The 22,271-nt window shown below is 42.0% G+C and overlaps 1 protein-coding gene across 3 annotated transcripts; it reads right to left on the reverse strand.

The window, feature by feature from the left end:
* Window positions 1–199: 199 nt before the first annotated feature.
* c9orf72 (C9orf72-SMCR8 complex subunit) lies at window positions 200–19,522 on the reverse strand. 3 transcript variants are annotated; one of them, XM_023986770.2, is made up of 10 exons: window positions 19,419–19,522; window positions 7,786–8,242; window positions 7,528–7,623; window positions 5,444–5,508; window positions 4,652–4,724; window positions 4,233–4,349; window positions 3,670–3,905; window positions 3,420–3,477; window positions 3,186–3,295; window positions 200–3,069 (listed from the first exon to the last, which is right to left on the reverse strand). In XM_023986770.2, the coding sequence occupies exons 1-10, from the start codon at window positions 19,478–19,480 to the stop codon at window positions 2,883–2,885; spliced, it is 1,461 nt and encodes a 486-aa protein (XP_023842538.1). In that variant the 5' UTR covers window positions 19,481–19,522; the 3' UTR covers window positions 200–2,882. The 3 variants fall into 3 exon arrangements, with proteins under 3 accessions (XP_023842538.1, XP_023842539.1, XP_070299485.1); XM_023986771.2 differs by lacking the exon at window positions 19,419–19,522 and adding an exon at window positions 19,026–19,406; XM_070443384.1 differs by lacking the exon at window positions 19,419–19,522 and adding an exon at window positions 18,780–18,998.
* Between the last annotated feature and the right edge of the window lie 2,749 nt (window positions 19,523–22,271).

Genomic DNA, 22,271 nt, shown 5'->3' on the forward strand with positions numbered 1-22,271 from the left:
GCTTTGTCATTATGGGGTATTGTATGTAGATTGAGGATTTCTTTTTTTTAATCTATTTTAGAATAAGGCTGTAATGTAAATGTGGAAAGTCAAGAGGTCTGAATACTTTCCGAATGGATTGTAAATCATTTAGACATCGTTTCTATGCACATTCTGTAAGACTAGTAAATGTGTAAACTAATTGTAGTAAATATGCATACCATTTTGTATTGACACATTTATTTATTATCATCATGGATGCATTGACAAATGTTAGAATACAATTTGAACACTGCATCAGCATGAAGGCCAGTGGGGTGAACAATATTAAGTTCTCATTGGCATACGCCATAAACCACATCTGCCAATGAAAGTTTGTGAGAAAATAAGTTAAGGCCACTTGAGTCAAAGTTGATGAGTCAAAGATGCTATACGATAAAACATTAAACATTAAGATGCATTTAGAATCATCAATGGCAACTATATGATGACAAGTATGGCAAGACATGATACCGATATGATATGGCCTGGTGTATCACATTATACCTCATAAGTTACATTAATAATTCATTCTATAACCATCAAGATGTACATGTGAAAAACAATTACTAAAAACTACCTGTCTCTTGTCAACAATCAGCATGCATGCTCAGAACTACAGTATATATCCATAATTGCAATGTGCTCAAATTCAAGACCATATCTCATGCAAATGGTTCATTATAACAAAACCAGAGGGTGTGTTGACCATACGTGCATCAGATGAAGTTGTCCCTCTTGTAATTATCATTTTGCCAACCTAAAGCTCTACAATAGGCTACCATGTAAGCATGAAGTATTGGCACTGCAAAGGGCAATTATGGTTCATAACCTAGACATGGCTGTTCTAGTCTGTCAGTCAACAGAAAGACTACATTAACTCTGGATTTCCACCATGTAATTAAACATGTTGTACAATCAGTGTGCTAACATTGATATGAAAGGTATCCAAACATTCAAGTTTCACAAATAAAGTGAAGTCCAGTCAAGTGCTTGTTGTACCAAACAGACACTGAAGACACCAGACTCACGCTTTCAATAAGACATTGAGTGTTTGGACTTCAAATAGGACAGAGATCCTCCAAAAATTCAACATCTGAAATGTGGACCTTTGGAAATTCTGTATTGTTTTTGCACATTTCAAACACTGTTTAGTGGACAGAAAATGTCTCCCTAATAAAAGGCAGCTTTTGGACAAATCACATGTAAATGTCTTACCCATTTCAAGACATGATAGTTAAGTTTTATTAGTCTTATGTACAGGATACGTATGGTATACGTCAAGGTTATTATAGTTTTGTGATTTAATATTAGTTATTTCTATTGTTTGTTTTTAATTTGAAATTCAGTTTAGTTTGTTAAATCAGACTTGGTTTACTTGTTTTTATTTAGTTTAAGAAAAACAATTCTATTGTTTTTAGTTTTAGGGACAGAAAGCCTGTGTGTTGTAGGTCTATAGTTCGTTTTTTTGGGGATGTCACTTCTTGCCAGGGGGGGGGGGGGGGCAGTAATACATAAGGGGATAGGCTTTGAATCATGATGGCTTCTGTGAGAGCATGGGCAGCGCAACTGAGGCCACCTCCCATATTGAAATAGTACATTTTCTTCTTAACAAGTAAACTTCATTGGCTGATCCCACCCGATGACCCGGCTATCATGACTCCCACCGGTTCATGAAGAGGGATCAAGTCTATGGCCCAGGACCGAGTTTGGGAAACCCTACACTAGAGGCCTCCATACAACTCCATGTCCAGGAGATAGGTTTGGTTAGGTTTAAATTATAAATCAATCCTAATGTGACTTGGATTTAAAAGGATAAACACCAAGACTGGTGTAAGAAATATGGTGGAAGGAAACTCTTGCCCATGTTAACACAAATCCAATGCTTTTTTAAATTTAGTAAATATAAGAATCAAGTACCTTTACCTGACAGAAAGGAAAAAACAAATGAAGTCATGGCACATTTGACATGTTATGTTTATGTAATATTAAACACGTATCACTGACTAAGCCCTTCAAATAGGTTAATAAAAATGGCTGCAACAGCAAAAACATAAGCAACACATTCACAAATCTATCAGTTCAAAGCCAGCCAGCTTGTGTGTGTGTGTTTCTGGTCCACCAAACAAGATCTTCTGGTTCATTCTCAAGAAGACTGCGTTCCAGAGAGGTGGTCGTTCGGTTTCTCAAGCCTGATGACAGTTGCCCACGGACAAAGAATATCCTCTCCACGAACTCTTGGGATGCAGGGGCAGAAACCAGATCCAGTGCCACAGCTTAGGATAAACAGCCATCCTTGCCGGAGGTGACTTTCTCATCCTCTCCCCCAGTAGTAGTAGATTGCAAGTGAGAAGGCACGGCACCCCATCAGACAGCGACTGGCTGTCAGTCTGAAGTTTGTCGTTGTAGATTGTGAACGGCTCCAACTTCACAAGCTGTTCTAGCTTAGCCCAGTCCGGCTCTGCGCTCACCCTCAGATTTCTTCCCTGTTAGCTAGTGATAGCAATGCACAAACTAAGCCTATTTGAAACCTCGGCATCTACTGGCAGTACTTACCCACCATATTCAGAAGCTCAAAAACCCCATTAGAAAAAAAGGTTACATCGTATTAGATTTGTTTAGAAGGGAAAAAAACAAATAATTTATGATGGCCTCTATTTTGTTTTAGTTCGTTTTGCAGTATATTATACGTTTCAGCATATGTTTATTTGTTTACTATATTGTTTTTACAATTTTAGTTTACTATAATAACCTTGGTATACACCGTCCAATTAAATGCTTACTTGCAGGTTCCTTATTGACAATGCTACAATAATAAGAAATAATTAAAGATAAGAAACAAACATAAGTCATGAGGATAAGAGTCAAAAACTCATGAGCACATCTCGCTCCTGTACACTGGTGTAGAATGGCTTCCCAAATACAAAGGAGTGCAGTCCAGCCCTCAGCTTCTCAGCAAAAGCCATGACAATATTCAGGTCACCTTCCACCATCAGGTCGAGGTCTGTCTTCAAGCTGCGCAAGGAGCGGAAAGGCTTCTTTCCCTTTTGCCTGAGGGTGGGGAATTCAAACATAAAAAAAGTTGTATTACACGGTGTCCTGCTGTGCTGGGACAAAAGTCCTATTGAAACCAATTACATCTGCTTCCATAGCGGGAGGTAACTTACGTTTCATCTTCAATGTATTTGAGTAGCGTGAGAGCCTTCCTGTGAAGGATCAGCAAGAACTGGGCTAAGTAAGTACTTCGCAGATTGAGGCCTGGCTTCAGCATGAACACCTGAGAACAAAGCCGAGAATCAACTATTATTGTTGGCCCTGATAAGCCAACAAAAGGCCGACATATGAGGAGACCATTTTTCAGCACCACAAATATTGTTGCTTCCTTTTTTCTGGTGTCTTACCTCATCTATAAATAACTTCACCAGAGTGTCTTTATGCATAACGTCCTGAAAAATATTTCTGAGAAAAGAGTGGAGCTTTTAGTGGTCATAAAAACAGAATAACATCCACATCTTTCATGAATGTTAATGTAAACAAGACATAAAATGTTTATACATATGAAATAAATCAATCAATGCTGTTAGGCATCTAAATAAACACAGGCAATTCCAATCTAATTGGAATAACAGAACAGGAGAGAAGAAAGCATACAGGTTGGGGGTGAAGGACTCATCGGTGTGAATGACAGCATCGGGGGCGATGTCATCCTCGCTGGCCGCCTTCCAGAGCGTGCTGAGCTCCGAGCGCATGTAGAGGCGCTGGTTGTACGTGTGCTCATGGCAGGGTGGCATCTGCTTCACCGTGTTGATGTCCACGTCGATGTGCGTGGTCGGGTAGGGCGAGTACAGCACCTGGCGGAAGGGCAAGACGAAGCTGCCAGTGGAGTCCTTGGTTTGGAGAAAGGAGGGGGAGAGTAATGAGGGGGATCACAATGCCAAACTAGCAGTCTGTTAAGCTATGACCTTTTGTTCATTTTTTGAGGCCTTGGTTTGAAATAAAATACTTACTTTGCATGACTATTAATTTGCATGCACTTACAATGGGATAATCAAGATGTGAGAAAACAAAAGTAAGTAACCCTCATTGAACACATTGGACCGAAGATCGCTTTTAGTGCGTTAGTGCTAAAAATAAATATATACAAAAATTGCCTGCACATCCACTGGCTCTCCAGGACCAGCATTAGAGAACTGTAATTTAGAGTGGCGTGGTACCTTGAGGAGGCCTTGTACAAACAGTCCTGTGTCGTACTTGAAAGAGGAGTCAGCTTTACAGAGCCGAGAGCACTTCCTCTCAGCAGGGGTGAGGAAAAGGCTCAGCGTTCGCACTATCTAGAGCACAAGAAAACACCAATAAATATCAACGTGGAATTCCTCACAACACATCTGCATTTTAGTGAGGGAGAGAGGATTTGGAGGAGAGTGTGGGTGTGTGCGCGTGTTAACCTGTAATGTCAGATTTTGTATGCTGCAATTTGTTTGTAGATACACAATAACATATGCAGACACGCCTGTGTATAGACATTTTTTATACAACTACTGTGTGCATGAGTGTGAATACATATGCTGATACAGCAGCCAATGTATGTATGTATGTATGTGTTAAGCACAGAGTATTGGCAGCCTGTCAGTACCTTGTTGACTTTGTCTGGGTTGCTTCCGACCACCATGGAGCAGCCACACGTTTGGAGATGAGAACTGATTGCCCTGAGAGACGGAGGCAATTTCATTGGTGTGTATTTTTTATTAATGCCAAGGATGAGGAATAGTCACTTGATATTAATTTAGCATAATGAGAACATGAGCAACATTAAAATGTGTCCACGTGTTTGTCATAAAAATATGACTTTAATATAGGTCTCTAAAGTGACATAAGTGTTTCCTGACTACTGCAAGAACACTTAAAAGCTGAGTAAAGAAATTATGACTTGCAGTGCATTTGTCATCTCCACAGGCAGTTAAGATAATGATGTTTAGACAGATTTGTCAGGGGGTGCATAACTGCATTCCCCTGATAACTACAATCTCATCACAAATATAGTGTGCAAGGTAAGCAATGTGTACCTAATGGACCTGCCCAGTTTGGATAAAACAGAGAGAAAAGCTGTTAACCTGAAGGAGAGTGAAACATTTTTTTAACCCTGTGACTATCCCACAAAAAGAAAAGCAGGGGCACTCAAGGTTGTTTCTTGATAATGTGCAGGGTTTTCCACTTGTTGGCAACATTAGTTAATAGAGATTACTTATCAGTCTCAGAGCTCAATTTAGTCAACACTGCATTGCAGTATTTATAATTTTCCTATGGTTAAATAGTCACAGAATGGTTCTGGGTACTGTAAAAAAAAAAAAAAACAGGTAGACAACTTACAGGCAGATGCTTCCAATTTTCAGAATGAAGCAGATAGGCCTACAATAAAAGTGCTTACTTATGCAGGAAATCTTCATGGCAGCTGTCTCCAATGTCGTCATCATTTAGGATGGTGTCCTTGATCTAACACAGATGGAACAAACAAGAGTTCTTTGGTGAAATAGTCCTCAACATGAAGGACAAGATAAAAATGTTTGCCTACTGTAACTGTAGTGAGACAGCGTAGTTATTGCCCGAATTTGAGTAGTCTAATCCTCAAATTATTGTGGAATTGTGTGTGACTTAGCACATTTTTACATCTCATTGATGAACATCAAAATGATAATTAAAGCGTCAGTGGAGCCTCAGTGGTTAGAACTTTCAGCTTTCTTTTCCACAGAAATTGTGGAGGCTTTGAAGTTTTAGTTTCATTTTCAACTGGGGTTTTTGCATGGTAATGAAAGCTGTACAAGACTTAACATATCAGTGAAACTAGTTGGATATCATTCTTGGATACCCATGTGATAATGTGACAGTGAACTGCAGGCATAATAGTCTCCTTCTCATGGACATACAGTGGGGTCAGAAATGATTGACAGCTTTGATAAAGATGAGCAAAAATGACGATAAAAAATAAATACAATATAGCTAAAAATTTGTATGCTCAAAAAAAAGGGGGGGGGGAATTATATTATACTAACATAATTGCTCAGAAAAGAGATTTTGTTTTACAAGTAATAATCTTTCTCAAAAAGGTATGGGTAAAAATGATTGACACCCGTTTTCAATACCTCACCTTGCGAGGATAACAGCACTGAGCCTTTTTCCTAAAATCTTTTATGAGTTGGAGAACACATTGGGAGGGATCTTAGACCATTCATCCATACAGAATTCTTCCAGATCCTTGATATCCTTCGGTCCAAGCGTATGAACTACCTTCTTCAACTAAAAACATGGGGGTTTCAAGACCTGAGATAACTATGCTTTGTGGAAAGTAACAATTTTTCCAGGGGAACAACTACTTGAATATAGATCCCAAAAAATAACTACTTTTTAAAACAATTTGAATACACATCTCAGAAAGTATTACTTTTTAAAACAATTTGAATACAGATCTGAGAAAACTACTACTTGATATAACTACTTGGAGATTGGGTGGTGGCTGTTTTAATCTGGCTTTGGCCAGATCAGTTTTTTGGTCTGGAGCAGCAGGAGCTGCTGGAGCGGCAGGTAGCCTAGTGGTTAGAGCGTTGGGCCAGTAACCCGAAAGGTTGCTGGATCGAATCCCCGAGCTGCTGTTCTGCCCCTGAACAAGGCAGTTAACCCACTGTTCCTAGGCTGTCATTGAAAATAAGAATTTGTTCTTAACTGACTTGCCTAGTTAAATAAAGGTAAATGAAAAATATATAAATTTAAAAAAGAAATTAAAAAAAAAGCTGACATGCACTGGGAGGGATATCAAACCCACACTGGACAGGAACCTACCGGATGTTACTTGGCTGTAGACCTAAGGACAATACTGTTGGATTTCTGTTTTCTTTTGTTGGATATGCCGGTAAACAGCTTAGATGTCCGGTAGCAGAGAGGGACCGGAAGACCTGTGTAGAAAGGCTCAAAGACGAGCTAGGTGGGGTTTGGTTTTATTGCTACCCAGCGCCGTGGCGCATTCTGTTGTTTCGTTCCCTGAATAAAAGTCCTGGGTCATTTCCCTGGAGAAAGGTCCATTTTGGTCTACGCTTGTGTTATTTCACACTCTCATCAGTTGTTGGCCAGCCCCCCTGCCCAGGTCTGCTTGAAAACCTGTTGAAGAGGACAGTCAGTCCATAAGCCCAGATGTAGGATATCAAGGATCTGGAAGGAGAAGTGGTCTAAGATCCATCCCAATGTGTTCTCCAACTCAAAGCATTTTAGAAAAAGGCTGTGTCATTATCCTTGCAAGGTGAAATATTGAAGACAGGGGTGTCAATAGTTGAGGACAACAAAATCTCAGAAATTGTATTAGTAAAAAAAAAAAAGGTTGTCAAGGTTGTCAATTTCAGACCCCGCTAACTTTTAAAAAGCAAAGTTGTAACATAAATGGGTCTGCAGAGTATAGTGAGCTTTACTGTATTTTTTGCACGATGAAAGTGTTGCCAAATGTGCACAATGGCTTCTGATACTCACGTCTATGTCCTCTGGGACACTGTGTGTCTTCATGGAGGACAGCAGCTCCATGATGGGGACAATCTCTGATGTCAGCACAGAAATTATGTTGTAGCCCTGTATGTCAATGACAAATACCGGCATGGCAGGCTAGGTGATTCAGGTGATAGTACTGGCCTATAATGATAGTCAATTTCAGCAGTGATGGATTGAGAAACACTGCCTTAAGGGGATGGCCTAGTAGGGGATAGACTTGGAACTTAAAATCTGAACACTTACTTTCTGCATCCAGATGCGTCCCTTGCGGATTATGTGTTTGAGCCTCTCCACACAGACAGTGTGCAGGGGCAGGTAGAAGGCCAGCTCTGTCTGTGGAAGAATAATGGACAGGGCACACGTGTTCTTGTCACCCTTCAGCTCGCCGTCAAAGATCAGCGAGACAATGATGACACCCTTCTCAGCTAGGACGAAGAACTTGACGTCCACCGCTCCACACTCGGCACTGCGCAGAATCTCCCCGTTCAGCGTGTGATTGGCCAGGAAGGTGACTTCACCGTCACTCAGCAACAGCGGCTGCTCACACCTGGGAGCCCAGATGTGGCGCACCCGTGGGCCCAGGATGTTGTCCCAGTAGGCAAAGGTGGCGGCGAGGAGAGGGCATTCTCCTTCGACAGTCACCTCTGTCTTAGCCACTGCGGGCGACTGAGGTGGGCCAGAAGACATGTTGTTACTGTACCTGGGGGTGGGTTGGAAGACCAGAAAGGTGGAATGTAGATCACGCCTGGCTGGTAGAATTATACATCTATTTATTGTTCAAGCTATCTTATAGGAAGAGAAAATAGATGTCAGACAAATAGAGTACATCCCACAAACTAACAATATTGAACTCTTGCACCTTCATAAATACAAATCTTCATTAAAAACATAGTGTATAAGTCCACACAAGACATAATACTTTTTAACAATCTAAAATAAAATAAAAATTGGTGTGTATTTTCCAGTGTTGTGTTCGGGAGCAAATCGAGTCTGAGTCAAGACCATGATTGTAAATTGTCAAATCACCATAATAAGAGTTCAAAATGTCCAGTATTTCTGTGTTCATATTTCAGAACATATGGATTCTTTAGACATTCAGAATAGTGAAACAATGCATGCTGAGGGAAAATAGAGCCACTCTATTAATTAATTATTATTATAATAATTATTATTTTCAATGATGTTCTGATTTAATCTCTTTAGTTTTGTTGGAAAGGGTTAACACTAAAGAGAGAAAAAATATCCAATTAGGATTTTTCTGTGCTGGTCTCTGGGGAGATAAATCTAGCTATCCAAGTCAGCCATTGGCTAAGCCATCAGAAGCTAGATAAAAAGGCATCTGCCATTCAAATCAAATCAAATTTTATTTGTCACATGTGCCAAATTCAACAGGTGTAGTAGACCTTAAGTGAAATGCTCAACTGTATTAGGTAACATTTTTGGAGTGACAGTGGAATCAACCAATCACATTTTGACCTAATAAGTGGGATCGTTTTTACAAAAACTTCTGCCTTCTTGAAGGCCAATAGGTCACTGTGCAATAGCGAGCAGTAGTTTTCCCACGGTCTAGCTAGCTAGTTTGCAGCGGCTGCAGCAGGTGTTATCAAAGAGGATGTTGTTGCTAATTTGTTAGCTTCTCCCTTTTCAAGAATAACTTTCAACAAGAAGTTAAGTTTCAAATGATCATCATCTGGTGAGTGGAACTGGATTTTTTACTGCAGCATGCTTGCCGTTAGACATCTCTTTGAAAATAACTTGTGTGCGTGTGAAACATTGTTGCATTTAAAGTGAAACGGACAGCATTTTAGCAATATGAAACCTTACTCAAATCTGTTCATATACACCCCTAGAAAGAAGGACACTTAAATGGTCTGACAAGCTACCACTTAGTCATTTTCATAAATTCTTAGAATGTTTGGGAAGGCATTTGTTAAAATGCTATAGCAATATAGAGTGGGAAAGTGGCCGTGCGTTTGGACAATTAATAGACACTGCAGCAAATAAAACCGAATAAAAACACTCAGACCGGTGCGCTGTAGCCAATCAGAGCGACAGTAGACCTTTACAAACAAGCCATTTGCCACCCGGGGCTACCATCATTCACTTTGAACTGGACTGTGTGTTTACAGGCAGTTGAACAGCGCGACTTTAGATCATTAGAACGCATTCGCCAAAAGCCACAAAATAAACCCGAATGGATTTCTGCAAATATGTAAACACCACAGGAATCCTCTTACATTTTGGAACTTTACAGTCCTATTGACCAAACAACCATGAAAAGGTAGACTCTCTCCCTCAGTTATGAGCAAGATAAGCTCAAATCTAATGAAGGAACATTAGATAAACACTCAAACTTTTTCGGCTAGTTGGCCGTAAAAATTGCACTGATAAACCATAGGGAATTGTAACCTACTCTTCCTTCTGTAGCTTGCCTGACAATGCATGCTTGTCCCCAAGCTAACTGGCTAAAGTTGGCTAGCTTGCTACTCCCAGACACAAATGAGAACACCTCACTCTGACCATTTTACTCGGCGCAGTAGAGCTGCTTACATGTAATCTACAGCGTTCTTGATTAACTATAACTTTTTCCCCCCTACGTTTACTGATATCGGTCATATTCAGCAGGTGTTCCGCGTTCATAAATTCATCAGTTCTGCGCTCTGGCACACAGACGAGAGTGCTCTGAAATTGAAGTAGATGGCCAGAGTGAATTTGCAAACGCAAGAGATATGCTTACTGTATAATCGTTGTACAAATTCTTGCTAGCTAACCAAATGAAACCTGCTTCTCTAGCGGTGTATAGCCACCAAAAAACAATGAGGGGGAAAAAGTCAGTCACTCACCCACCCACTCCTCCAATGGCATGTCATCCTCCTAGCTAACATTAGGCTGTGTTTTTAGCGTGCTACATAAATAGATACATTAGCCTATTAGCCACATTATGACTGACTTGTGATCATTGCTAGTTTGAATGTATTGACATTCCCAGCCTTGGTTACATTTGTCAGTTTTTGTCCAGAATATTGAGTCATTGAAACAGTGCATCCGAATGGAGGCAGCAAACAATGTACCAGGCCAGATGTAATTTACAACCTGATAAAAATACTTTCTGGACTACCAAGAAATGTATTGATGAATTATATTAATCATGCATTGAACTGTATTAATCTATTCTGCCAACAATGCCTTAGCGTATGCCATGGAACGTTGAGTCAAATATAACCTATTTTTAAAACCTCTTGACTGATATTATGATTGTCTGTTTGTTTCATATCAGCAAAGCAATTGAAAGGCTGTCAGTTTCACTTTAAGTCACTGGTTACTTTGTGTGCTAACTGTTTCATGCAACGGGAGTAATAGTTGTACATTTTGATTGGGAAACGCTTAATGGCTGTTTTTGTATTCTTATGATTGGGATCTACTGGCTTATTATGTCCGAGTTCATGGACTGCTTATCCTTTAACATCATACTGTGTGTGTAACTGCTGTCTTTCCATCGGCCCTATACAGTGGTGTAGCGGTGCCTGGAGAAGTGGGTATACTCAAATTTTTCCAAAAAGTTCCCAAATGGCCCACGCAGCGAAAGGCACCCTGTGTGAAAATCTAGTTTTTGTTATTGTTTTCCAGACCACCCCCCCCAAAAAAGTACACTTTATTTAATAGAAAATACCATTTTGATGGTCTAAGTCCACAACAATGCTGAAAACACATACATCTGATTGGGTGGGCCTGTCAGGGTCTGGCTCCCCATTGGGTGGGCCTCTGTCCGCCCAGGCCCATCCATAGCACTCTGACATAGGCTGGATAACCTACGCGGAAGATTAAACTACCAACGGGACATTCAAAACTGTAATAGATTGTTTCACTGAGTCATGGCTGAACGACGACATGATCAACATACAGCTGGCTGGTTATACGCTGTATCAGCAGGATAGAACAGTGGCGTCTGATAAGACAACGGGCGGCAGACTATGTATTTTTGTAATTAACAGCTGGTGCACGATACCTAAGAAAGTCTTGAGGTTTTGCTCGCCTGAGGTAGAGTATTTCATGATAAGCTGTAGACCACACTATCTACCTAGAGTTTATCATCTGTACTTTTCATAGCGGTCTACATACCACCACAGACTGAGTCTGGCACTAAGACCGCACTCAATGAGCTGTAACGCTCACGCAGAGGCGGCGCACCTAGTGGCCGGGGACTTTAATGCAGGGAAACTTAAAGCGGTCTTACCAAATGTAAATTAAGTTTTATCTTGTTATTAACACTTTATTCTAGCTATCTATTTGTGTAGGTTAGCTATCAAGTAAACTAAATGATACAGTGTCAGAGGAAGGCCCTAAAAATTGTCAAAGACTCCAGCCACCCTAGTCATAGACTGTTCTCTCTGCTACCGCAACGCAAGCGGTACCGGAGCGCCATGTCTAGGTCCAAGAGGCTTCTAAACAGCTTCTATCCCCAAGCCATAAAACTCCTGAACATTTAATCAATAGGCTACCCAGACTATTTGCATTTCCCCCCCCACCCCCTCTTTTACACCACTGCGACTATGTTTATTATCCATGCATAGTCACTTTAATAACTACCTAAATGTACATATTACCTCGACTAACCACTGCCCCCGCACATTGACTCTGTACCGGTATCCCCCTGTATAGTCTCGCTATTGTTATTTTACTGCTGCTCTTTAATTACTTGTTACTTTTAATTCTTATTCGTATATATAGATATATATTTTTTAACCACATTGTTGATTAGGGGCTCATAAGGTCTACCTACACCTGTTGTATTCAGCGCATGTGACTAATAAAATGTGATTTGATTTATTCCGCTGAAAGTAGGCTGAGTGTGCGGCGTGCATGTTAATATATTTCACGGGTTGCGATTGTGTAGGCTACTTTGTGCATGATTTCTCTATTGTAATACATAATTGATATGTCCTATACCGCCACTACACTACATTCATACGCATCAGTAGGGACTAAGTAGTGTGTATAAGCAATGTTGACTGTATTTTCTAAATCACGAACCTGTCACACTCTGAAGGACTATTGGTTCAATACTGCGCAAACATTAAGATTTGTTAAGATATTCATGTTTCAAGAAAGGAATATATACAGTACCAGTCAAAAAAGTTGCCACACTTACTCATTCAAGAACCGCATGTGTGGTTCTGACCGTGATGCATGTAGGTGGTGTGATGGTGTGCATTTGCTGGTGACACAGTTGGTGATTTATTTATAATTCAAGGCACACTTTCCCAGCATGTCTACCACAGCATTCTGCAGCAATACGCCATCCCATCTGGTTTGCACTTAATGGGACTATCATTTGTTTTTCAACAGGAAAATGACCCAACAACACCTCCAGGCTGTGTAAGGGCTATTTGACCAAGAATGAGAGTGATGAGTGCTGCATCAGATGACCTAGTTAAATAAAGATTAAGTAAAAATAAATAAAACCCGGCTTCCACAATCTCCCGACCTCAACCCAATTGAGATGGTTTGGGATGAGTTGGACCGCAGAGTGAAGGAAAAGCAGCCAACAAGTGCTCAGCATGTGGGAACTCCAAGCATTCCAGGTGAAGCTGGTTGAGAGAAAGGGTGGCTACTTTGTGTGTGCAAAGGGTGGCTACTTTGAAGAATCTCAAATATAAATTATATTTTGATTTGTTTAACATTTTTTGGTTACTACATGATTCCATGTGTTATTTCATAGTTTTGATGTCTTCACTATTATTCTACAATGTAGAAAATAGTAAAAATAAAGAAAAACCCTTGAATGTGTGTAGGTTGTTTTCAAACTTATGGAACTGGTACTATCCATGCTCCAAACATAAATAAGGGAACACTAAAATAACACATCCTAGATCTGAATGAATGAAATATTCTTATTAAATACTTTTTTCTTTACATAGTTGAATGTGCTGACAACAAAATCACACAAAATGATCAATGAAATCAAATTTATCAACCCATGGAGGTCTGGATTTGGAGTCACACTCAAATTAAAGTGGAAAACACACTACAGGCTTCAACTGATGTAATGTCCTTAAAACAGTCAAAATGAGGCTCAAGTAGGTGTGTGTGGCCTCCACTGCCTGTATGACCTCCTTACAACGCCTGGGCATGCTCCTGATGAGGTGCGGATGGTCTCCTGAGGGGATCTCCTCCCAGACCTGGACTAAAGCATCCGCAACTCCTGGACAGTCTGTGGTGCAACGTGGCGTTGGTGGATGGAGCGAGACATGATGTCCCAGATGTGCTCAATTGGTAGAGGTTGTCATGGGGGGGCGGGCAGATCCATAGCATCAATGCTCTTGCTGAATGAACATGACTCCAGCCACATGAGGTCTAGCCATTGTCTTTGCATTAGGAGGAACCAGGCCAACGCATCCAGCATATGGTCTCACAAGGGGTCTGAGGATCTCATCTCGGTACCTAATGGCAGATAGGCTACCTTGGCGAGCACCATGGGAGGGCTGTGCGGCCCCCAAAAAATGTCACCTCCACACCATGACTGACCACCGCCAAAACCGGTCATATGCTGGAGGATGTTGCAGCAGCAGAACGTTCTCCACGGCGTCTCCAGACTGTCAATGTGCTCAGTGTGAACTGCTTTATCTGTGAAGAAGCACGAGGGCGTGGCGAATTTGCCATCTTGGTGTTCTCTGGCAAATAGAGATATCGACGGTGTTGGGCTGTAAGCACAACCCCACCTGTGAGACGTCGGGCCTCATACCACCTCATGAGATTGTTTTCTGACCGTTTGAGCAAAGACATGCACATTTGTGCCTTCTGGAGGTCATTTTGCAGGGCTTGGCAGTGCTCTCCTTACACAAGAAGGCGGAGGTAGCGTCCTGCTTGCTGGGTTGTTGCCCTCATACGGCCTCCTCCACACTTCCTGATGTACTGGCCTGTCTCCTGGTAGCGCCTCCATGTCTGGACACTACGCTGACAGACACAGACACAGCAAACCTTCTTGCCACAGCTGCATATGATGTGCCATCCTGGATGAGCTGCACTACCTGAGCCACTTGTGTGGGTTGTAGACTCCGTCTCATGCCTACACTAGAGGTGAAAGCACCGCCAGCAATTCAATAAAAGATAGGACCAGAAAACATAGCAGAGAAGGGCCATAGGAACTGAGAAGTGGTCTGTGGTCACCACCTGCAGAACCACTCCTTTATTGGGGGTGTCTTGCTAATTGCCTATAATTTCCAACTGTTGTCTATTGCATTTGCACAACAGCATGTGAAATTTATTGTCAATCAGTGTTGCTTCCTAAGTGGACAGTTTGATTTCACAGAAGTGTGATTGACTTGGAGTTACATTGTGTTGTTTAAGTGTTCCCTTTATTTTTTTGAGCAGTATATATATATATAGCCTGGTGAAGCGTTTTTATGAGCTGACAATGGGTCTCGGGAAGAAATTACGTCCTCACTGTCTGAGACGAGTACAAATGTATCTGACACAGAGACAATACCGAGACACTCAATATGACCAGACTTTACAACAGGTATTTTCTGTAATTCAGGGCTCATCTGTGAAAGAGACTATAGTTTTAGTATGACTCCCTGATAAAATAAAGGTTCAATAAAATTACATTTTGACAGCTGTCATCTAGCTAGCTGCGTTACCGTTAGCTCTCGAACACTAGGCGTTATTCAGCACTAGTTCCAAAAAGTTCTGGGACACTAAAGTCCATGGAGAATAAGAGCACCTCCTCCCAGCTGCCCACAGCAATGAGACTTGGAAACACTGTCACCACTGATAAATCCACGATAATCTAAAATTTCAATAAGCATTTCTCTACGGCTGACCATGCTTTCCACCTAGCTACCCCAACCCCGGCCAACAGCTCTGCACCCCCCACAGCATCTGGGCCAAGCCCCCACCCGCTTCTCCTTCACCCAAATCCAGACAGCTGATGTTCTGAAAGAGCTGCAAAATCTGGATCCCTACAAATCAGCTGGGCTAGACAATCTGGACCCTCTCTTCCTAAAATTATCAGCCGCCATTGTTGCAACCCCTTTTACTAGTCTGTTCAACCTCTCGTATCATCTGAGATACCTAAAGATTAGAAAGTGGTCGCGGTCATCCCCCTCTTCAAAGTGGAGACACTCTAGACCCAAACTGTCACAGACGTACAGTGGGGAGAAGAAGTATTTGAAACACTGCCGATTTTGCAGGTTTTCCTACTTACAAAGCATGTAGAGGTCTGTAATTTTTTATCATAGGTACACTTCAACTGTGAGAGACGGAATCTAAAACAAATCCAGAAAATCACATTGTATGATTTTTAAGTAATTAATTTGCATTTTATTGCATTACATAAGTATTTGATACATCAGAAAAGCAGAACTTAATATTTGGTACAGAAAACTTTGTTTGCAATTAGAGATCATACGTTTCCTGTAGTTCTTGACCAGGTTTGCACAAACTGCAGCAGGGATTTTGGCCCACTCCTCCATACAGACCTTCTCCAGATCCTTCAGGTTTCGGGGCTGTCGCTGGGCAATACGGACTTTCAGCTCCCTCCAAAGATTTTGTATTGGGTTCAGGTCTGGAGACTGGCTAGGCCACTCCAGGACCTTGAGATGCTTCTTACGGAGCCACTCCTTAGTTGCCCTGGCTGTGTGTTTCGGGTTGTTGTCATGCTGGAAGACCCAGCCACGACCCATCTTCAATGCTCTTACTGAGGGAAGGAGGTTGTTGGCCAAGATCTCGCGATACATGGCCCCATCCATCCTCCCCTCAATACAGTGTAGTCGTCCTGTCCCCTTTGCAGAAAAGCATTCCCGAAGAATGATGTTTCCACCACCATGCTTCACAGTTGGGATGGTGTTCTTGGGGTTGTACTCATCCTTCTTCTTCCTCCAAACACAGTGGAGTTTAGACCAAAAAGCTCTATTGTCGTCTCATCAGGACCACATGACTTCTCCCATTCCTCCTCTGGATCACCAGATGGTCATTGGCAAACTTCAGACGGGCCTGGACATGCGCTGGCTTGAGCAGGGGGACCTTGCGTGCGCTGCAGGATTTTAATCCATGACGGCGTAGTGTGTTACTAATGGTTTTCTTTGAGACTGTGGTCCCAGCTCTCTTCAGGTCATTGACCAGGTCCTGCCGTGTAGTTCTGGGCTGATCCCTCACCTTCCTCATGATCATTGATGCCCCACGAGGTGWGATCTTGCATGGAGCCCCAGACCGAGGGTGATTGTCATCTTGAACTTCTTCCATTTTCTAATAATTGCGCCAACAGTTGTTGCCTTCTCACCAAGCTGCTTGTCTATTGTCCTGTAGCTCATCCCAGCCTTGTGCAGGTCTATAATTTTATCCCTGATGTCCTTACACAGCTRTCTGGTCTTGGCCATTGTGGAGAGGTTGGAGTCTGTTTGATTGAGTGTGTGGACAGGTGCAGTTAATACAGGTAATGAGTGGAGAACAGGAGGGCTTCTTAAAGAAAAACTAACAGGTATGTGAGAGCCGGAATTCTTACTGGTTGGTAGGTGATCAAATACTTATGTCATGCAATAATGCAAATTAATTACTTAAAAATCATACAAGGTGATTTTCTGGATTTTTGTTTTAGATTCCATCTCTCACAGTTGAAGTGTACCTATGATAAAAATTAGACCTCTACATGCTTTGTAAGTAGGAAACACTGCTGATTTTGCAGGTTATCAAATACTTGTTCTCCCCACTGTATATCCATCCTGCCCTGCCTTTCTAAAGTCTTCGAAAGCCAAGTGAACAAACAGACCACCGACCATTTCGAATCCCATCGTAACTTCTCAGCTATGCAATCTGGTTTCCGAGCTAGTCACCAGTGCACCTCAATCACGCCCAAGGTCCTAAATGATATAACCGCCATCGATGAAAGACAATACTGTGCAGCCGTCTTCATCGACCTAGCCAAGGCTTTCGACTCTGTCAATCACCGTATTCTTATAGGCAGACTCAACAGCCTTGGTTTCTCTTATGACTGCCTCACCTGGTTCACTAACTACTTCTCAGACAGAGTTCAGTGTGTCAAATCGGAGGGCCTGTTGTCCGGACCTCTGGCAGCCTCTATGGGGGTGCCACAGGGTTCAATTATCGGGCCGACTCTTCTCTGTATATATCAATGATGTCGCTCTCGCTGAAATCCAAAGTTAAATCTAGAATCGGTTTCCAACAAAGCCTCCTTCACTCATGCTGCCAAACTTACCCTCATAAAACTGACTATCCTTGACTTTGGCGATGTCATTTAGAAAATAGCCTCCAACACTCTACTCAGACTGCATCCAATTTGCTATCACAATGCCATCCATTTTGTCACCAAAGCCCCATATACTACCCACCACTGCGACCTGTATGTTCTCATTGGCTGGTCCTCGCTACATATTCGTCGCCAAACCCACTGGCTCCAGGTCATCTATAAGTCTTTGCTAGGTAAAGCTCCGCCTTATCTCAGCTCACTGGTCACCATAGCAACACCGACCGCGCTCCAGCAGGTATATTTCACTGGTCATCCCCAAAGCCCCCTTTGGCTGCCTTTCCTTACAGTTCTCTGCTGCTAATGACTGGAACGAATTGCAAAAATCACTGAAGTTGGAGACTTATCTCCCTCACTAACTTTAAGCGTCAGCTGTCGGAGCAGCTTACCGATGCTGCAGCTGTACACAGCCCATCTGTAAATAGCCCATCCAACCAACTACCTACCTCATCCCCATATTTGTTTTTCTGCTCTTTTGCACACCAGTATTTCTACTTGCACATCCTCATCTGCACATCTATCACTCCAGTGTAAATTGCTCAATTGTAATTACTTCGCCACTATTGGCCTATTTATTGCCTTACCTCCTTACTTCATTTGCACACACTGTATACATATTTTTCTATTGGGTAATTGACTGTACGTTTGTTTATCCCACGTGTAACTCTGTGTTGTCGTTTTTTTGTCGCACTGCTTTGCTTTATCTTGGCCAGGTCGCAGTTGTAAATGAGAACTTGTTCTCAACTGGCCTACCTGGTTAAATAAAGGTGAAATAATAAAAAATATAATCTGCCTTCTCCCTAGTTTTAAGCCATTAGCTTCGCCCACGACTGGCTCATGTGAACTACAATCCCGACGCTGTGTTTTAGCGTTTAGAAACGTCAATAATCATTGCTTGCGATACGGCGTTCGAAACATATGGCCCTTAACCTGCATCTGCGAGAATGAATCCTTCAAAAAAAAGAGATACACTTACTGTAGCAGTTTTGCACAGATCCATACAGCTATGGGTGCCTCCATCCAACAAAATTACACAGCCAGGTGCATGCTAGATGGCTAATTAGCACAAGTGGTTACCACTGTCTATTTTCTGTAAACAAGCGCTGTAACATGGCCTGAGTGGGAACATGAACCCTATCCATATCAAGGTGTGTATCAATGCAACCTTTGTCTTCTTCTTGCTGATATGAAAGATAAAGTTCTTATACATACAAAACCTTACCGTGGCGTAAACTACGACTGTTAATGTTCAGATTGAGTGTCGGGGCTCTTAACCAAACTCCCACAGAAGACGTCTTCGTCCAATGAGCTATGTTTAATGGCACTGAGAGTCATGATCAAAGGCTCGGTTACTGTCTACAACAAGTGGTCAAGGTTAATGTTTTTCAGGGGTTTAAATAATGTGAAACATAAAAGGAGAACTACACATCTTAATACAGAGCCAGTAGCTGGCTCATTACTAGTTAGTTAGGCGTATGTATGCATTACCAGCAGTAGCTAGCTAGCCAAGCTGTAACGTTAGTGCATATAATGTTGGTAAACCTGTTGTAAATAGAAACTGGCATGCCCGAATACATTTTCAATTATATCTGCATTTAAAAGAGGCGTTACTCACCAAAGTCTCAATGTACTTTGTTTGTAGCTCGCATAAATAGTGTGGTATGACGGCACAAACATATGTTAAAAGTGCACTCTGCCACCTACTGTGTGGGGGTGCAAACTGTGGAACGTTAAGCAGAGAGGAAGAGAGGCCCAATTCAGCGGAAAATCTTTCTCCCTCCCATTGCTCGGGCTGAGAGACATGTATCTTGTCAGTATATCCATACTATTTGCTTTAACAGAAAAACACGGAGAAATAGAATCACTTCCTCATTCGTCAACACTACATTATATGCCGTGAAGGCACACTGCCTTCTAGCGAAATATTATGGGTATCTAAGATAGATGATGTAATTTTACATGCAAAATAAATAAATAATATTGAAGGTTGATTCATACACTGAGAATACCAAACATTAGGAACACCTTCCTAATATTGAGTTGCACCCCCCTCCCTCAGGGCATGAACTCTACAAGGTGTCGAAAGCGTTCTACAAGGATGCTGGTCCATGTTTACTCCAATCTTACACATAGTTATGTAAAATTGTCTTGATGTCCTTTGGTGGATCATTATTGATACTCATGGGAAACTGTTGAGCTTGAAAAACCCAGCAGCGTTGCAGTTCTTAACACTAACTGGTGCACCTGGCACCTACTACCATACCTCATTCAAAGGCACATAAATCTTTTGTCTTGCCCATTCTCATCTGAAGATGATGCAATCTCAATCGCACTCCACACTGCCCTTTCCCACCTGGACTAAAGGAACACCTATGTGAGAATGCTGTTCATTACTACAGCTCAGCGTTCAACACCATAGTGTCCACGAAGCTCATCACTAAGCTAAGGACCCTGGGACTAAACACCTCCCTCTTTAACTGGATCCTGGACTTCCTGACAGGCCACCCCCAGGTGGTAAGGCTAGGCAACAACACGTCTGCTACGCTGATCCTCAACACTGGGGCCCCTCAGGGGTGTGTACTTAATCCTCTCCTGTACTCCCTGTTCACCCACGACTGCGTGGCCAAACACGACTCCAACACTATCATTAAGTTTGCTGACGACACAACAGTGGTAGGCCTGATCACCAACAACGATGAGACAGTCTATCGGGAGGAGGTCAGAGAACTGGCAGTGTGGTGCCAGGACAACAACCTCTCCCTCAATGTGAGCAAGACAAAGGAGCTGATCGTGGACTACAGGAAAAGGCGGGCCCAACAGGCCCCCGTTAACATCAACGGGGCTGTAGTGGGGCAGGTCGAGAGTTTCAAGTTCCTTGGTCTCTACATCACCAACGAACTATCATGGTCCAAACACACTAAGACAGTCATGAAGAGGGCACGACAAAACCTTTTCCCCCTCAGGAGACTGAAAAGATTTGGCATGGTTCCCCAGATCCTCCAGAAGTTCTACAGCTGCACCATCGAGAGCATCCTGACTGGTTGCATCACCGCCTGGTATGGCAACTGCTCGGCATCTGACCGTAAGGCGCTACAGTGGGTAGTGCATATGACCCAGTACATCACTGGGGCCAAGCTTCCTGAAATCCAGGACCTATATAATAGGCGGTGTCAGAGGAAAGCCCATAAAATTGTCAGAGACTCCAGTCACCCAAGTCATAGACTGTTTTCTCTGCTACCGCACGGCCAGTGGTACCAGAGCACCAAGTCTAGGACCAAAAGGCTCCTTAACAGCTTCTACCCCCAAGCCATAAAACTGCTGAACAATTAATCAAATGGCCACCGGACTATTACATTGACCCCACCCCCTCCATTTGTTTTGTACACTGCTGCTACTCGCTGTTTATTATCTATTGATAGTCACTTCACCCTTACCTAGATGTACAAATTACCTCAACTAACCTGTACCCCCGCACACTGACACGGTATCGGTACCCCCTGTAAATATCCTCGTTATTGTTATGTTATTGTGTTACTTTTTATAATTTGTATTTTTTATTTTATTTGGTAAATATTTTCTTAACTCTTCTTGAACTGCACTGTTGGTTAAGGGCTTGTAAGTAAGCATTTCACGGTAAAGTCTACACTTGCTGTATTCGGCGCATGTGACAAATAAAGTTTTATTTGATTTTGACATACACTATCCATGTCTCCAGGCTTAAAAATCATTATTTAACCTGTCTCCTCCCCTTTATCAACACTGATTGAAAGGGATATAACAAGTGACATCAGTAAAGGATCATAGCTTTCACCTGTATTCACCTGGTCAGATCTATGTCATGGAAAGAGCAGGAGTTCTTAATGTTTTCAAATCAAATTTTATTTGTCACATACATGGTTAGCAGATGTTAATGCGAGTGTAGCGAAATGCTTGTGCTTCTAGTTCCGACAATGCAGTAATAACCAACGAGTAATCTAACCTAACAATTCCACAACTACTACCTTATACACACACAAGTGTAAAGGGATAAAGAATATGTACATAAAGATATATGAATGAGTGATGGTACAGAACGGCATAGGCAAGATGCAGTAGATGGTATAGAGTACAGTATATACATATACATATGAGAATGAGTAATGTAGGGTATGTAAACATTATATTAAGTGGCATAGTTTAAAGTGGCTAGTGATACATGTATTACATAAAGATGGCAAGATGCAGTAGATGATATAGAGTACAGTATATACATATACATATGAGATGAGTAATGTAGGGTATGTAAACATTATATTAAGTGGCATTGTTTAAAGTGGCTAGTGGTACATTTTTACATAATTTCCATCAATTCCCATTATTAAAGTGGCTGGAGTTGAGTCAGTATGTTGGCAGCGGCCACTAAATGTTAGTGGTGGCTGTTTAACAGTCTGATGCCTTGAGATGAAGCTGTTTTTCAGTCTCTCGGTCC

The sequence above is a fragment of the Salvelinus sp. IW2-2015 genome, linkage group LG4q.2 (genome assembly GCF_002910315.2).
Source record: "Salvelinus sp. IW2-2015 linkage group LG4q.2, ASM291031v2, whole genome shotgun sequence".
NCBI lineage: Eukaryota > Metazoa > Chordata > Actinopteri > Salmoniformes > Salmonidae > Salvelinus > Salvelinus sp. IW2-2015.

Excerpts from the sequence above, each read along its gene's own strand:
- c9orf72 (XM_023986770.2), bottom strand. The coding sequence starts at position 19,480 with ATGTTTGTGCCGTCATACCACACTATTTATGCGAGCTACAAACAAAGT. Across the intron at positions 7,624-7,785 it reads GACGCATCTGGATGCAGAAA|GGCTACAACATAATTTCTGT; the intron begins GTAAGTGTTCAG and ends ATTGACATACAG. Across the intron at positions 3,070-3,185 it reads AAATACATTGAAGATGAAAC|GCAAAAGGGAAAGAAGCCTT; the intron begins GTAAGTTACCTC and ends CCCCACCCTCAG.